Here is a 17,071-nt window from a genome sequence, read left to right on the forward strand (position 1 = left end):
AACTTTATTCGTCTCTCATTCTTTTGCACAGAACACGGACACTGAATGGATTCCTTAGACCAGAGCGGTGGCCCCTTTAGGACTTGTGGACTTCAACTCCCAGAATTCCTGGCCAGCCATGGGATTCTGGGAGTTGAAGTCCATGAGTCCTAAAAGAGCCACCGTCCCCCATCCCTGCCTGGACTAGAGCAAAGCCAGGCTGTCTAGGGAATTCTGGGATTTGAAGTCCTTAAGTTGTTGAGGTGGAGAAATGCTGGCTGAGAGCTCTCTTAAGCCGTTTTCACCATAGATCGGACTGCTACTAAAAAAAATTTAGGAACAAGTTCACACACACAAATTGCTTCTAATTCTTTTGTCTCGATTCTATTTGCTCTCCGCTTTTTTAAGCAACAGCTTTAAAGCGACAAGCAGTTAGTGACGCCTCTCGGGGCAGTGCGGGGAGGGGGGGGGACGGGACCGTTCGCTTGGGGAGGAATTCTGGCCTCTCGGGGACCCCGTAGGGAAGCGAGCAGACCGAAACGAATCGCTTAGCAACCAATGCGTTGCTAGGAGACCGAGGGACGCGCGCGGCGCGCGGCGCTTGAAGTCGCTCCTGGCGGGGAGAGCCGGTTCCGGGACGACTCGGAGGCGAAGCGGAGGGAGGCCCGCTTAAGTACCGGCGGCGGAGCGAGTGGAGACGGTGCTGGACCGGCCGTCGGGGGGGCAGGCAGGACCGAAAAAGACGCCGAAGAGGACCGGCAGAAGAGCTGAAGAGGCGCCGCTTGAGAGCGACCCCAGCAGGTAACCTCTGGGTGTGTCTCTATGGGGATAGGTGCGCGCATGCGCACACATCCATAGCCCAGAGAGAGAGGGAGGGGGAGACACACACACACACACACACACACACACACACACACACAAACACACACAGACAGACAGACAGAGACACAAACACCCTGTTCCTCCAATAAGCTCCAAAGGCAAAACCTGAATGCTTGATGGTATGAATCATACTTTGCAAAAAAAACATATTTGCAGATTTGGCACCGCATGGCGTGTTTCTCACCCATGGTTAGCAGCCAACAATAGGCAGACCTAAACGCCCCCTTACCAGCAGTCAACGGTGAATAGAGATTTAAGGGCAGGGGAAACAATTAGGCAACAGAAGATAATATCCTAATTAATGAACCAATAAATATCAAGGAGATAACTCAAGGGTTGAATCGTGGAGTTGCTGGTGGTCTCTGGACTTAAGTTTGCAGACGTTTCATTACCCAACTAAGTAACATCCTCAGTGCAAGTGAGTGTGTAACACGGATTGTATATAGCAATAGCAATAGCAGTTAGACTTATATACCGCTTCATAGGGCTTTCAGCCCCCTCTGAGCGGTTTACAGAGTCAGCATATATTTCCCCCACTGTCTTGGGTCCTCATATAGGCAGGGAGAAACTCCCACACTCGCTTGCACTGAAGATGTCACTTAATTGGGTAAAGAAACGTCTGCAAGAAAAAAAAAGCTCAGCTCGGGAAGCACCGACAACTCCACAGTTTCACTCTGAGCTACACACACACACACACAAAGATATATGTGTGTGTGTGTATATAGATAGATAGATAGATAGATAGATAGATAGATAGATAGATAGATACGTGTGTGTTTTTTTATTTGTGCTGATAAATAAATAAAGGGAGACTAGTATAGATCTATTTCAAGCTGTTTAGCTCTCATCAGCTAGCCATACCCTTACTGGGATTTGAACCTGGGCTATATGGCATACTAGGCACACTAGGCAGAGATCTTAGCCATTAGGCCACAGGCTCTTATCCGTTTATCAGCAAAGCCAAGGTGAAAGGTATCTATTAGATTTTTACAACCCCTGGTAAGCCCCAATTATGGGAGGAAGCTAACTGCTTCCATCATCTGTCCTTCGGCTCGTCACAAGAGTCCATCACGACAGAAACCCAATATTTTTTTTATAGCTAGCTGGCTAGCTGATGAGAGCTAAACAGCTTGAAATAGATCTATACTAGTCTCCCTTTATTTATTTATCAGCACAAATAAAAAAACACAAATATAACAAAGGCAACAGTAAAAAAATATTGGGTTTCTGTCGTGATGGACTTTTGTGACGAGCCGAAGGACAGATGATGGAAGCAGTTAGCTTCCTCCCATAATTGGGGCTTACCAGGGGTTGTAAAAATCTAAGATATATATATATATATATATATATATATATATATATATATATATATATATATATATATATATATATATATATATATATATATATATATATATATATATATATATATTCATTCATTCATTCATTCATTCATTCATTCATTCATTCATTCATTCATTCATTCATTCATTCTTTTGTATTGGAACTATATCAAAAATACAGCCAGGTCACAATTAGCGCAGCTATTGAATCCCAAATAATCTTGTAAAAATGGCTGAGCATTTCTGGGTAAAAGAGCCTGAAATATTATTTTGCTTTTCATCCTGGATTGTTTTTTTCTTCCAGCAGATTCTGAACAAAGACTGAAAAAAAAAAATAGCTGAAAAGCCATGGAGATATTGATTAGGCAGCAGCTGTCAGATGCTGAGAAAAAACAAAGTAAATGGTTTTAAATTCTTTTTAGTATTTACTGTGTAAACTGCAAAGTAAAGTTTTCCTCCAGACATTTTTTTAAAAAATGGCTTCTTCCTAAATCAAAAGCATGTTTACAGAGAAGTAAGATCCAGAGAAGTAAGATTTGGGTGCTTATTTATTCTTAGCTGAGGTGGTTTTTTTATATATATAAACTCATTTGTCCATGTTAATAGTGTCTTGCACCATATAAATTTATGATATATGGGGAGGTGGAAGATAAGTATAATATTTGACAAGATGCTGATCGCTTATCATAGACAACTGAGTATCTATTTACATACTGTATATAAAAATTATTTTTTAGTTTTCTTGCATACAAAGCATTGTTTCCAACTGTCAACATTCTTGGAAAATTCACTTAATCCCACTTCTACTTGACAGAAAAGGTTAGATTTTTTTCAGTAATTATTTTCAGTCTATGCAGTGGCCATACAAATTCTCCTTGAGAGACAATAGATGAATGTCTACAGCAGTGTTTTTTTTTTTAAAAAAAGGCTTCTAATGAAGCATAATGCTATATGTCTCTGTTTGCATGACACAATTGAACCAGTTGCTTGCCAACCACATTTTAGTTCAGTGTAGTTTGTAGCTGATAGCTTTAGTTTATGCCTCAATGTGTGGCACAAATCTTGAAAATCAGTTGAATTGAGTAAACGGATTCAGGCTCTGCAAAAGCTTCAAAGGGTACTTTTCTTTGATGGTGCTTCGAGAAAGCATCCCTTCAGAGTCGCTTGGCAACAGCTAAAGAGCAAATGTTCTTGTTACTGTGTTTCCTGTGGCGTTTGGGTATCCTCTGGCTTGCCTAGGAGGCTACTAGATCAGTGGTTCCCAAACTTGGCAACTTTAAGACTTGTGGACTTCAACTCCCAGAATTCTCCAGCCAGTTGAAGTCCACAAGTCTTAAAGTTACCAAGTTTGGGAACCACTGTACTAGAAGAAAGCTTTGAAAGGAAGGTTAATGAAGAAAAACTCATCAATGTTTTTTTTAAATAAAAACCATAATGTTGCTTCTGTGACTCAAAGCTTGAAATCAAGGCAAAGCACAACTATCTCTCAGGTGTATTTCTCAAGCGTCTAATTACCCTTATTCAAAATTATTTTCATTATCTATATAACTAAATGCTAAAAAAAAACACCATTTTCATCTAATTTTTTTTAAAGATGTTGATGCTTTGAAAAGCACTTACAACTTGATCAAATCAGCACATGATGGGAAATCTGCCCTTGATTCCTTGGAGAGTTTCTCTTTTGACTTATATGTCTTATGTGCAGAACAAGCATATCAGGTAAGGGCACATCCGTTTTCCTGGGGAGAGCGTGCCATATTTTAACACTGTGTAGATCTTGTTTAACAAATGAAATTTGTTTGCTTTCAGATGGGTCTTCCTGAAATAAGCCGTGACTGTCTACAAATGTATTTTAAAGGGAAAGCTCCCGTTAACCAATTCCTGGGTAGAGCATATTTGTGCCAGAGCCAGTTATATACTCCTGTATCTACTGACAATTTGGTGAGTATAAGGCTGATCTTGATATTGTTAATCTAGAGCAGGGCTGTCAAACTCACATCATGGCGGCGTCACGTGACATATCGGGACTTTCCCCTCTTTGCTAAACTAGGCATGGGCGTGGCTAGCATAGGATGCGTCTGGCCCGCGGGCCGTGCGTTTGACAGTCCTAGTCTAGAGGCTCTTCTTTTGAAAAGGAAATTAAAGGCAATGGAAATTATAATGCTGGCTGGAGAATTCTGGGGGTTGAAGTCCAGGCATCTTAAAGCTGCTATGGTTGAGAAACGCTGGGGTAATGATTATGATAAACACAATAGCTTGGTTCTTAAATTAAATCAAGGACATTCGTAAAAGTATTTTATTTATGCTTTTTTGTTCTGCAGCTTTTTATATCCCTGAGAAATTTCTCACATCATTTATATTTATAACGTCTGGAATCAATGATGTTTCTGTTGAGATCATTATGTCCACGGTTCTGCATTATGAGACTATTGGAAACTTGGGCTATGCAGAGCATTTGAAAAGGACGCTTTTCAAAGTGTGTTAGGGCTGACCTCAAGGCCATAAAGCAAAGTGTGTGTGCGTGGACAACACATACAGATATCTGTGGATGGCCTTTGGAGCAGCCAAAATGTCTGCGAGAACAAAATTGCTTTAGTACTTGGATTTGTCATGCTTTGCAAAATGTCCACTCAAATACTTCACAAATAGCAATAGCAATAGCAGTTAGACTTATGTCCCGCTTCATAGGGCTTTCAGCCCTCTCTAAGCGGTTTACAGAGTCAGCATATCGCCCCCAACAACAATCCGGGTCCTCATTTTACCCACCTCGGAAGGATGGAAGGCTGAAGTCAACCTTGAGCCGGTGAGATTTGAACAGCCGAACTGCAGATAGCAGTCAGCTGAAGTAGCCTGCAGTGCTGCATTTAACCACTGCGCCACCTCGGCTCCATTTAAAGCCTTACTCTGAATGGGATAAAGTGTGTTAAATAGCATTTATTATAAACTCTTAGCAGACTTTGGAGGTTTGGCCATTGTCAGGTTCTGCAGGTGTATAAAATCGTATTTACTATTTACATACCTATAAAGAAACAGAAGAGAGATTGTATTCGGATGCAATGGACGTTCTGCTATCATCTATAGGTGGCCCCCATTTAATTAATCAAATAGTTTACTTTATTACCTACCAACTCATGCAATATATTATACATATAGGCATCATATTATAAACAGAAAAGGAATGGTACATATATTTGAAGTAGGTAAAAGTTGTGAATTTTGAATTCATAACAGTTTGGGGTTTGTTGGTACTAGAATAGTGATACATCATAGAGGTTTTTTTTTTAATTTCAAAGTGAAATGCATTTCCTTTTAGGGACAGTTTGAAAAATTCAATATAAACTTGCTGAAAGCCATTGATTTTGCATTAAGTGATTCAAGGTAAGATCTTTTTCATTCCTTCCTTTCTGAAGATCATCCCCTTGGCTTCATGTGATCATGTGCTGAAAACAATTGTGCTTGGCTAAATAAACAAGACTTACTTCATAGCATGAAAAGTCCTTTTGTTGGCTTCTTGGTGGTCTCTGAGCATGGCTGTTTTGGTGCAGGCGTTTCATTACCTCCCTAAGTGGCATCATCAGTAAGAGGGAGGGTGGGTTTTAATAGCTGCTCCTCACTTAACTGTGCTTTGCCTTAATGCAGCTATCTATTTTATATGCTAAGGAATGGAGCAATAACCAGAATAGTTTAGAAGACCTAGGTAAGACTGAATGCCTGATTTTTAATCACGTTCCCATAATATGTTAATGCTTATATTAGATAGCTAGGCTTTCTTTCTTTATTTAAATTATGGCATCTACAGAGGCCATGCAATCACTGATATATAAATTTAGTTTAAACAAAGCATCAGAAAATGTATGTATGTTATATGTATGTGTGAATGAATGAATGAATTCATGTATGTATGTATACGTATGTACTAGATGGATGGATGGATGGATGGATGGATGGATGGATAGATCAAAGTTTGCACTTTCCATCTAAACAATCATACAGCAAAAAAAGAGTTACCCGTATCTTTTTGGGGAAAGAGTATAAAACACAACTGCCTTGACCAGTCCCTTACATTTTTTTTCAGGTTATGCATGAATAAAAAACCCCCAATATAATAACCTGATGGTGGAAATTCTTGATATAAGAATATCCTAGATCCATTTCTTATCTATTTCCATTTGGGGCCAGATACTCTTAAGGAATAATGAATAATATATTTTTTATTCCAGATACTATTTTTTGATATATAATGCATCATCTATTTATTGGAAAAATATAAGACCATTTTTAAAGCCCGGGTTCCGCTACTTTCTTATACCGAGTCTCTCTCAGATTGTGTCCGCATTGAATCATCCCAACGAGGAAGACAAAGATTGGACAGCAGAACTTATGATGTAAGTTGAGTTCCTGTTTGGAGAAAGAATCATTCCATGTCAGTAAAATCAATATGACAATTTTGTTGTTGTTGCACTAATGTTGGCTTTTCTTAGGTTATCAATATCTCCATAGGAAGAAAAGAAACTGTCCAGGAATTTCTAGTCAGTGAGATGCTGGCTCGAAATGTAGACTTAATATTCTATTGTTAGCATTCAGCAAAGAGTTGCTAAGTTAGAACTTAATTGATTATTATTATTGTGTATGAAATGCTATATAATGTCAAGATTTTGAATCAGAAATCAAGTTGGTTTGATTTAAAAATAGGATAGGTTAAAACTGCCTGCTAGCATTCCTGAATTTTTTTAATACTAATCATTAATTTAGTGGTTGAAAATACCTTCAGATAGTGTAGGCGATGAGCAGGCTGAGCTAGAGAGAGGGTCAAATATGTCATAAGTCATGAGTCTCTGCATGTCCACAAGAGAGCTAAGTCCATCCCACTTTGAATGCCTTTCTTATCCCCCACTCATTTCCCTTAGTTCACGGTTGTCAAACTCGTGGCCCACAGGCCAGAAGCGTCATGCGCTGGCTACGTCCTCGTCTGGTTTAGCAAAGGGGAGGGGGAAGTCCCAATATGTCATGTGATACTGCTGTGATGGTGCGAGTTTCACACCCCTTAGTTGGTCAGATTCTTGTAGAGTGCTTAAGCTTGCAATAAATCTTTGTACTCATTTTAACTGCCTGAATCTCCTGATTTCCCTGGCACTTGACCAAAAAAAACCATTGATGTTTTCATGATATTTTAAAATAACTTTTAAATAATTACGGAAGTTGATCTAATGGGTTTTGGAAAACCTCATAAAACCTATTTATGCAAGTCCTAGACTCACTAAATGTTTGGTTTAAAATCAACTTAGTAGGAGACTTACCCTTTTTGTTGGGATAATTTTTTTTTAATGAGAGATTATTTTCAGTTCAGGGGAACACAAACATAACTCTCTCTATATATACATATACTGTGCATCTGTTTTGAGGATCTTGGCATCTCAAATACATACTACTCCACTTCATCAAATTACCTCCTAAATACTGGTAGTCCAGAGTTAAGCAAGGCTTTTAACCCTTGAGGTTAAAGTGAACATAAAACGCCTAAAGTCAGACTAGATGAGGCACGTCGTTCTCCTGCCTCCTCCTGTAGAGGGCGCTTTTTCAGAGGCTTTTTTAAACAGTTAAGCAGAGTCATCCACACGGTGACTCTGGCAGCAACTAGCTCAGCCTGACCTCAGCAGCTCTTGCCTTTTTCCTTTTACATTTTTCTTTTCTTTTCATGATGACAGTGGTGAGGCTCTGCCTCCCCTGACTGCACGTCCACTGGTTGTAAAGTTACTTTTTAGCTCTGTTGTAACCTTGAATGGCCACTAAGGAGGACAGTTGTGAGTGCTACTTGTGTAAGCTTCAGTTCTACATATGCACATACAAAATTGCATAATGGCTACAGTGCAAAATTCTACGTCCTAAAGTTTGGGTAAATATAATAAGCGGACAGAGGGCATCCTTTTTGTCCTAACCAAAATGCAGACTATTGGACAGATTTCTCAGTAAGAGGGAATGAAAGAAAAGCACATTTAATTTTATTCTGCTACACTGGACTGATTATTCGTTTTTAAAAACATCTGATGTATAGCTCAAATGATTTAAAAAAAACATGTTTGATAAGATTGCATTTTTCTTGGGTTTTTTTTTCTTTTTTACCACTGTGCCTCTGATTAATTGAGTAACACTTTTTCTATTTTTTGTTATCTTCAAAATGAGTGATCAGGTAAAATATACATGATGTAAAATATATACAGCAAATATAGCAACTATATCCTTTAGGCTTCGTAGTTAAGATTATTTTACTTTAAAAGTCTGGAATAAAAGCTAAAGACTTTGCATCCAGTAGATAAGGCAGAAGATCATGCATGAGTTTCACATATGCTTTTTGTAAAATAATGGGCTTTAAATAGCTTTCAAAAAAGACATCATTATTTGCTAATATTTTTATTTGTACAGAAATGAAAATATTAGTTACAATAATTTCAAAATAGAGTCTTTGTTTTCATTATGTCAAGGTTATAAAGTAAAAAACCTTCAAGTTGTCAAAGGGCTTTTGTCAAAAGTCACATAAAAGTTGTTTGTTTACCAATATTTTTCAAAAGGATATTTAATATAATCATTTTTTCATCCCAGAGAATTGCTTGAGTGTTTCCTGGATGCTTCCAGAATAGAAGAAGCCACAACCTTTTCATCCACTGCAGCTACATTCATTGAAGAAAATGTGCCAAGTAGATATAAGGATTTATTTTCAATAATGGTAATTTTTTTTTGAACTTAAAATTTCCCCTTGATGCTAACAGAATGCTAGAAAAGTTGCAGGTATGAAAGGTGGTGTTTCACCTGAATGAGTAATGAATGCATCTTGCTTTATATCCTTCGAATGGGTACTTTATGACACATAATAAAAAAATGAGAAGGATATATTGAAGTAGGAAACAAAAATGAAATAAAAATATAAGAAGACAAAGATTAACTTTTAGATTTATAGCCTGTCTTTCCTTCAGGAGCTCAAGGAGAAGCTCCACTTTTTTCACAGTTCTTCTACAGTAGGTGAAGGGTAGGCAAAGGGCTTGACCGGGAGCATCAAAGCCATGTTCCAGTCCATCCTCAGCCATGGAAGATAAGGCTAAACGTAAAACCTGAGCACTATAAAGAGCAGGAGGGGCTCTTTAGATTATCAAGTTACCTATAAGTTACCTAATTCCTTTGTGAATTCTGAATAGTATAGGGTTTCCTGCTTGAGCAAGAGGTTGGACTAGAAGACATCCAAGATCCCTTCCAACTCTTATTCTGTCAATTTGGTCCTGCACTAAACTGCATAATTGTTTTGTGGGAAAGTGAAATTGAAAGTGGTTAAGAGTCTAATTACATTACGTCTAATGTTTCATTTTAGGGGGGAAAATATAGTAGTAAATTGATGATTCATTATGGAAAAGAATGTGTTATTCCAAATATTTTGGGTAAGAGGAACAAATAAAGAAAAAAAAACAAATAAGACATTAAAAAGAAAAAGGTACATTAACAAGAAAAATGTACATTAAAAAAGACTAATACACATACACATATTATCCCGCCAGTTGAATGCTGATTAATATGTTATCACGGTATTAGTTTCCCACCCCTTGTGAAACCAGCCCAAAGAATTTTAAACTATTGAACTACTAATTCTATTTGCAAGTTGTTAACCTGTCATTTATAATAAGTAGTTAACAGGGAGAACAATAATAAATAGGATTAAAATCCCAAACCTCTCTTTTAACACATTGTTATTGTAATCAACTTGTAGAAAATTTACCACTCCTTCTTAATTATCCCACATCATCCCATGAATTAACATTCATTGGTCCTGGATTAAATATCTACATTTATTACTTAATACAATCTGTTATCAATTGTTGTCTGATTAAATACAATAACTCCTATCTCCAAAACTGTCTTCCCCCCCAAAAAGTCTATAATGTTTTCCCCCAGTTAAATGTGATAAATCCATTCCCCAATCTTCTTCAATCCACTGTATAAGAGTGCAGGCTTGAACTTCAGAGTGGTATACAGAGTTGGTGCTGTTATTTCTAAGTCTGGGTTCATATTTCCCAGGAATCTACTGCTTTGAAATCACTTTCATCGTTTTATGGGTTTAATTTATTTACAGTCACTTGCCTCTGAATGTTTTCCACAGCCTTTATAATTTCATCAAACTTTTTTTAAAAGCTTTTATCTTGCATGTCATCTATCATTTTTTGAATAGCAGCCTCCTTTCCTTCTCTGTAATCTCAAGTATTATTGCTCAGTGTAGTAGATAAGAGAGTTCTTCAAAGCAGAACAAGTAAAAAGACAGAAAGCAGGTAAGATATTTTCTGTACATTTCAATCCAAGATTAAAAGAAAGATTAAGAAAGATAAACTCCAAAAATTTTGCCAATTGATTAAAATACAAAATCCTTGTAGGCCAATAAAATGTAAATCAAGTGAAAGCACTTTCATTATCATGTTCCTTACAGAGAAGTAAAATTTATTCAAAATAACAGCATAAATCGAAAGGAAAAAGAAAAAGCAGAGTCCAGCAAGGGGTTAAAATAAATTAGCATTCAGCCAACTGATCAACTTTTAAATATAAAAAGCAAAGTGACACAGAGGATTCAAAAAGCGAAGTTAAAATCCATGCATGCTTAAGAAAACAAGCTGCCAAGAGAAAGATAATTGCCCAGTGGCTTTCCCATGGCTCCCATAGAGAACTGGAATCTCCAAGATTCCACTTCCCAGGTGGATCCACAGCTGTCCAAAAGCCGTCTTGGGTCTTTCCTAAGTGCTCCTGTTCAAATCCAGGGAGCAGCACTGCCAAAGGATCACCTTGGGCAGTAAAATCGGCATTGGCAGGAAATTGTTAGTAGGAAAAAGGAAACGTTTCTATTGTTCAGCAGCCGCCTTGGGGAGGAGCTTTTGGTGTTTTGAATTTTAACTATTTTTGAATAAAATAAAAATTGATAAAAAAAAGAAAATAGAGCAAATTATTTGGTGCATGCTTATATTGTTTCGTGACCTACATAGTTTCACTCAAGGAACCATTTTACTCATAGGAATTTTTTTTGTCTTTAGATTGAAATATAATCATTTTCTATTTTAAGAATCTATAATGAACATTCAAATGTTGGAAATTCTTGTTGTTTTCCTGTTTTCTATAAACTATGATAAACTGTGATAACTGTTTATAGGTGCGTAACAAACTAGTGGAAGTTTCGGAGATAGAAGATAAACTTGAAAGCTGTATTAGTTTGAATATCATATATAAAATTCAAACAATCAAAGGGTAAGTACCAGCATTTACTCATGTAATTCTTTGGTATTTATATATCTAAAGGGAGACTGGTATCTTGGAAATCATAAGTAAAAGAAAATGCACAAATTGAATTTATTGATCTGTTAGAATTACATCCTATTTTAAGTTCAGTAACTCAAGGCAGCATAGTTGGTATTTTTTCCTCCTATTCCTTTACCCCTTATATATACACTAAACTGAATTTGTAATGTTTTATTTTTAAAAAATCCATCCTCTTACTTAAAATATAATTGACTATTTCAATCTAACGATTGAGCGATATAAAGAAATATCTCAACATGAGCACACTCCATATATACATAAATCATTGATAATACAATAATAAAAAATAAGAATAAAATGGTCATCTCCTTTCCTTGCTAAGTATCAAAGTCATTGTATATCTTCGGAGTGATATGCGTATTTCAGTGTTGGGACTGTTACTAAGGAGGCCGATTTTCTGACCCAAACCTCTCTCATTTCCTGTGGGAACAAGAACTTGTAGATCCTCTCCTGATTATTTGACAAGGTGAATTTCATTTAGGCATAGAAATCCCTAAGATGGATGGATGGATGGATGGATGGATGGATGGATGGATGGATGGATGGATGGATGGATGGATGGCGATAGATGCATAGAGATAGATAGAAAATTTGAAAATATCAATCATCTACTAATAAAATATTTTCAGGCAATTAGATAAAAATCAGATTCCAGAAGATGCTCTTACAGATTTGAATAACATATTTGAACTTTTGAAAGGATCTAAAAAGGAAATACAGCGTAATGAAAGGTGAGTTTCATATTTAGCAATATTCTGGAAAGTTTTTAAAAATGTCAGTATTTATTATTTACATTGTATCCAGATCTAAAATATAAAATTGATGTATTTACTTTGTTCAGAAATGCTCTTAAAGCAGTATTTATTTTAATGTTTGATGAATAATGAGTTATTTGGCCAAATTCTGATTTCCATCTGTTAGTATACATATGATATTCCAAACTTCCTAACAGCAATGAAAATTTTTTCTGTGACTCTCTCTCTCTCTCTCTCTATTTTATTGCTGTACTTGTTTTATTTTTCTTCTTGTTGGGAACCTGTACTAAGGTCGCGACTTCTGTTTTTTGCCTTTTTAAATATAAAATGTGTATTTGCAGGTTTATAGTATATATATAGCTTACATTGTTTTGGATGTGTACATGTGTTTTTGGTGTTTATTTGAGTTCATGGAACTGTTTTATTTATTTTTTAATTCAAGATTTAAGCTTCGTTGTACGGTTGAATGTTTTTGCTTCCCAGTGCAGGATTTTTGTTTTTCTTTGTTTTACTGTTTTATGATTGTTTTATACTTCCTAGTTTTACTGTGAACCACCCAGAGTTGTTTAAGATGGGCAGCCATGCATTTTTTTAAAAAAATAAACAACTCTTCAACACCAAGAACTGTGCAAAAGAGCCATTCGTTCATGAGAAAGTGGGGGGGGGACTACAATTTGAACAACTGTGGGTGTAAGATACTTTCACCTTTAGCCCTGGCAGTGGGCTATTAGCTGTTTTATTAGGATTCATTTATCTCTGCCGTAGAGACTCTTATCTAGATGTCTGTGAGATTTCTGTCAAGGTTGTAGTCCAGGAAATGAGTTTAACCATGTAAAGTCAAAAGGTCTTTACTATCGAGTCTTGATAAAAAGTGACTGGCAATTTAATTGCCTCTTCCTGCTTCAACTACTGCAGGAAAAGAGTCATTACCCAAGTCAGTGTTTCTCACCCTCAGCAACTTTAAAATTTGTGGACTTCAAACCCACCCACCCACTGCCGAATTCTGGCTGGAGAATTCTGGGAGTTGAATGTCTATGGAGATTGTCAGTCATCCAGGTCATAGTTGTCTCAAAGGTGCTTTTTCAAGAAGCAACTGGACTTTCTGGGGTTTCTTTAAAAGACATTTAGCTTTTCATCCAAGAAGCTTCTTCAGTACATTGGGGAAACAAAACAACCACTTCATAAACTCATGACACAACATTGGAGAATAAACCCATAAATACTAGATTCAGCAATCCATCTGCATTTAAAAGACAAAGGTTTTGAAGACAGCAAAGTCCACATTTTGGACAGAGAGAACCGCTGGTTGGAAAGAGGCGTCAAAGAGGACATCTATGTCAAAATTGAACAGCCCTTTCTCAACAGAGGCGGAGGGATACAACATCATCTATCTCCAGTCTACAACGTAGTCCTTTCAGCAGTTCCAAGAAGGCTCCACACCCATTTGCACCACCAGATAAACCGCCAGGTCACCTTAACGACTCCCTAAAAGTATGCAAATGACCAGCTGTCTGCAAGGAGTATAAACCCTTCCATCCCCACCATCCAGTCAGAGCTGAAGAAGCTTCTTGGATGAGAAATGTCTTCAAAAAAAGACCAGAAAGTCCAGTTGCCTCTTGAAAAAGCACAAACGTCACATCTTAGAGTTGCTGAGGGTGAAAAAGTAAGGATTCCCCCAAGGCCTACTGGCTGTCTGGCTCTTTCACCGATTCTCAAAATTACTGTCTAGCGCTTCACTCCAATATCAAAACTAAGTGGCCATTCAGATGAACCAGCAACCTGAAATGATGGACAAAGTAGCCCAGCACATGGGACAGAATCAGTTATTACAGGAAAGTCTCTCCAAGTAGGACTCGGACTGACCTGGCCACCACTGTTGGTTCAGCTGCACACAGGGACCATCCTGTGTTGAATAGTCTCTTCCCTGCCTAAAAATATGGGAACCCAAGTAAATTTAATGCCTTCTGTTCTCAGTGTGAACTATTTATCTCTCTGGTTCCAAATGACTTCCTAATAGAATAAATGATGATTCTCTGTATATTTATCGCATAAATCCCTTGTTATGGTTCTGATTTACTCCCTTTCCTAACACAATCTTCCAAACATTCTGACGTTCATGATTGAATGAGATTTGCCTCTTTCAAATGAGCACCATAGAGAGAATTACAAATACAATTGCTGTTTCACACCATAAATATTAGGGAAAGCTTGATGGAAGAACTAAGACTTTATCCCCCTGCCCCCTCCCCCCCAGTGATGTCCCATATCAGGGCAGCTAATCCTTCTCTGTGTGGAGGGTTATACATAACTGTATAAGTAACTGTTTAATCCAGTTACTTATAACAAGATTGTAGTTGCCAGCTTGAAACGCAGAACTATTTATTTAAAACTAATATAATGGGAGAAGAAGATTTCTTTTTTCCCCATTCTCTCAGTTTTGCTGTAAAAGCTTGGCAAGCTATTTAGCAAGAGAAGTAGACAGGTAGATAGATGATTGTTCCAACTTTCTAACTGAATTTTTTTTAAAAAAGATTTTGTTTATATTAATGTTCCCGGTATTTCTATCTTACAAAAAAAACAACCATCTGGGATACTAGATTTGCAGCCACTCTCCTATTTTTCTGTTCATAACTCAGTCGAAATATCTTCTGAGTGATCAATTGTTGGTCTTTACTAGGTAAAAGTCTCTGTTACTTGCTAGTTGTATCCCGATTCTGTTTTTTTGTTTCTGTTTTTTACTTTTGCAGAATTTCTTTGCTGCTAGAACTGGCACGACTTTCCTTGAGATTAAATTGTATAAGTATTGCAATGTTATGTTTAAAAGAGTTGAAGAATTATAAAATTCACGTGAGTATTAAAAAAATCCTACCTTGAATTATATTGCCATGAAGCATCCTCAACGCAAAGGATTGCTGTTGTTGTTTTTCACTTGTATATAAATGTATTTTTGACAGGAAGGTGCCATATAAGCAAAATAAAAAAGTTAAAAAAAAAAATCTTTCCAAAATTACTTAGATAAAACATAACAACGATCAAATACCAGGAGACACATTTTCCCCTAGAAGCATAGTTCCTCTTTTAAAATCATAATTAGAGTGTTTGAGGAATGTATTATTGAAAACACAAAGAAATTAAATTACATATGTCCATAATAATAGGAAATTATATTATAGCTTGTCTGGCTGTGTATGCTATTTTCAGCTGGGTGATTAAGATTTAAAAAAAAAATTATTGGGATATGGAAATCTTTTTAAAGAGTGAGGTGCATGTGAAGATTTTTGATAAATCTTAAAATAATTAAATCTGCCATTTTTACTCAAGTGTTTAAAAAGGACCTCAGATGACCACCTGCAGAGTCCTCTTTTGAAGGATGCGCATTCTCTAATAAACATGGTTAGGCTTGTGCCGGTGCTTGGGAACTGATTCAATATTATATTTGTTAATAATCACATTATAAATAAAGTGGTACATTTTCAAGTAATGAAATATTTGGAAGGTTTTCCTTGGGTAAGTACATTCATTTTGGGGGGGCAACATTTTCAGAACTGGCGTGCCCTTCCTTGCTTTTTCCTAAGGCAGAGAAAGAGTGGCTGGCTGGAAGCGGCCATTAACTTTTAATAGACTTGCATAGAATTTCCCATGATGATGGCCTAAGAATATCTCATCATAAAATAACATCATATAATAAGTCGATGCATTTTAGTTATACTTCGCTGGGGGAAAAAATCATCACTGTGTGGGTTGTTGGATCAATCAGAGACTTCTTGGTTTTGATTTTATTATTGTAGTGAGCCGTCCAGCATTGTGTTTTACCAGATGGGTAGTCATATAAGTCAAATAAATAAATAAATATTTCACATATCATGATATACTACACACACACACACACACACACACACGCACACACAGAACCCGAACTCCAAAACCACAACCAAAGCACATTATGGGTCAATGTTATATGTTACCTAGGCCTATACGGTATCTACAAAGCGAAAATCTGAACATTTTAATTAATTTTTTGTAAGAAGCAAAGATTGCTCCTGATTATTTGTGTGTTCTTCAATTATGCTCATCTTAATAGGATCAAGGAAGAGAAATTGAATTAGATTGCTTGGAATGTGACTGCGAAGTCCAAAAACTTGGGCCTAAAATTGAAACTTATGCTAAAAGTGTTGTTGAGGTATGTTTATTCCTGGATTAATACTATTTTGTAAGGATAGACACACCCTCCGCTTTAGGTTTATAATTTCTGTCTCTTTTGACAATAAAGGAATCAAGTTAGAAGGCATGAGCATGATCATCTCTTAATTCGGGGATCTGTTATTTGTGCAGATCATAAATTGTGCTTCCAAGATGTGGCTACCAATAAAAAGGCACAAACTATAAAAGTGGGGGGAAAAATTGAATAGTATTAACAGATCTGTCCGTGGGGCATCCCAGTTCCGAGGGGGCTTTCGGATTAGGTTCATTAAAGCGTTGCTTCCCTAATATTGCAGACTGAATTTTGTCCCTACAGGTTCAGTTAAATGCTATACAGAAACTTGATTTAATTTTGAACCGTGCAATTCGGCTGAGAGATCCTAATGTTATTCAGGCGGTATGTACTACCCAGTGGAATATCTGCTTACCGCTGTTGCAACACAATTTGCAACATCACATACGAAAACCCCTGTTAGCAATTGCTGAAGTGCTAGAGAAGATTGACAGGTAAATTGCTCTTGGTCTACCTTTCATTTTGTTTTAGACAGCATGATTTCTTTCAGCTTAATAGAT

General features: G+C 36.9%; 1 protein-coding gene across 1 annotated transcript in view; it reads left to right on the plus strand.

Annotated features, from left to right (window-relative positions):
* Positions 1 to 2,552: 2,552 nt before the first annotated feature.
* Positions 2,553 to 17,071, plus strand: part of CFAP46 (cilia and flagella associated protein 46) — a 94,036-nt gene continuing 79,517 nt past the window's right edge. Inside the window, 11 exon segments of the mRNA XM_032231705.1 lie at positions 2,553 to 2,601; positions 3,799 to 3,923; positions 4,014 to 4,145; positions 5,518 to 5,582; positions 6,425 to 6,589; positions 8,802 to 8,925; positions 11,377 to 11,471; positions 12,173 to 12,274; positions 15,046 to 15,145; positions 16,380 to 16,478; positions 16,815 to 17,005. Coding sequence (XP_032087596.1) covers positions 2,553 to 2,601; positions 3,799 to 3,923; positions 4,014 to 4,145; positions 5,518 to 5,582; positions 6,425 to 6,589; positions 8,802 to 8,925; positions 11,377 to 11,471; positions 12,173 to 12,274; positions 15,046 to 15,145; positions 16,380 to 16,478; positions 16,815 to 17,005 — 1,247 coding nt within the window.

The sequence above is a fragment of the Thamnophis elegans genome, chromosome 15 (assembly GCF_009769535.1).
Source record: "Thamnophis elegans isolate rThaEle1 chromosome 15, rThaEle1.pri, whole genome shotgun sequence".
NCBI classification, from domain to species: Eukaryota; Metazoa; Chordata; class Lepidosauria; order Squamata; family Colubridae; genus Thamnophis; species Thamnophis elegans.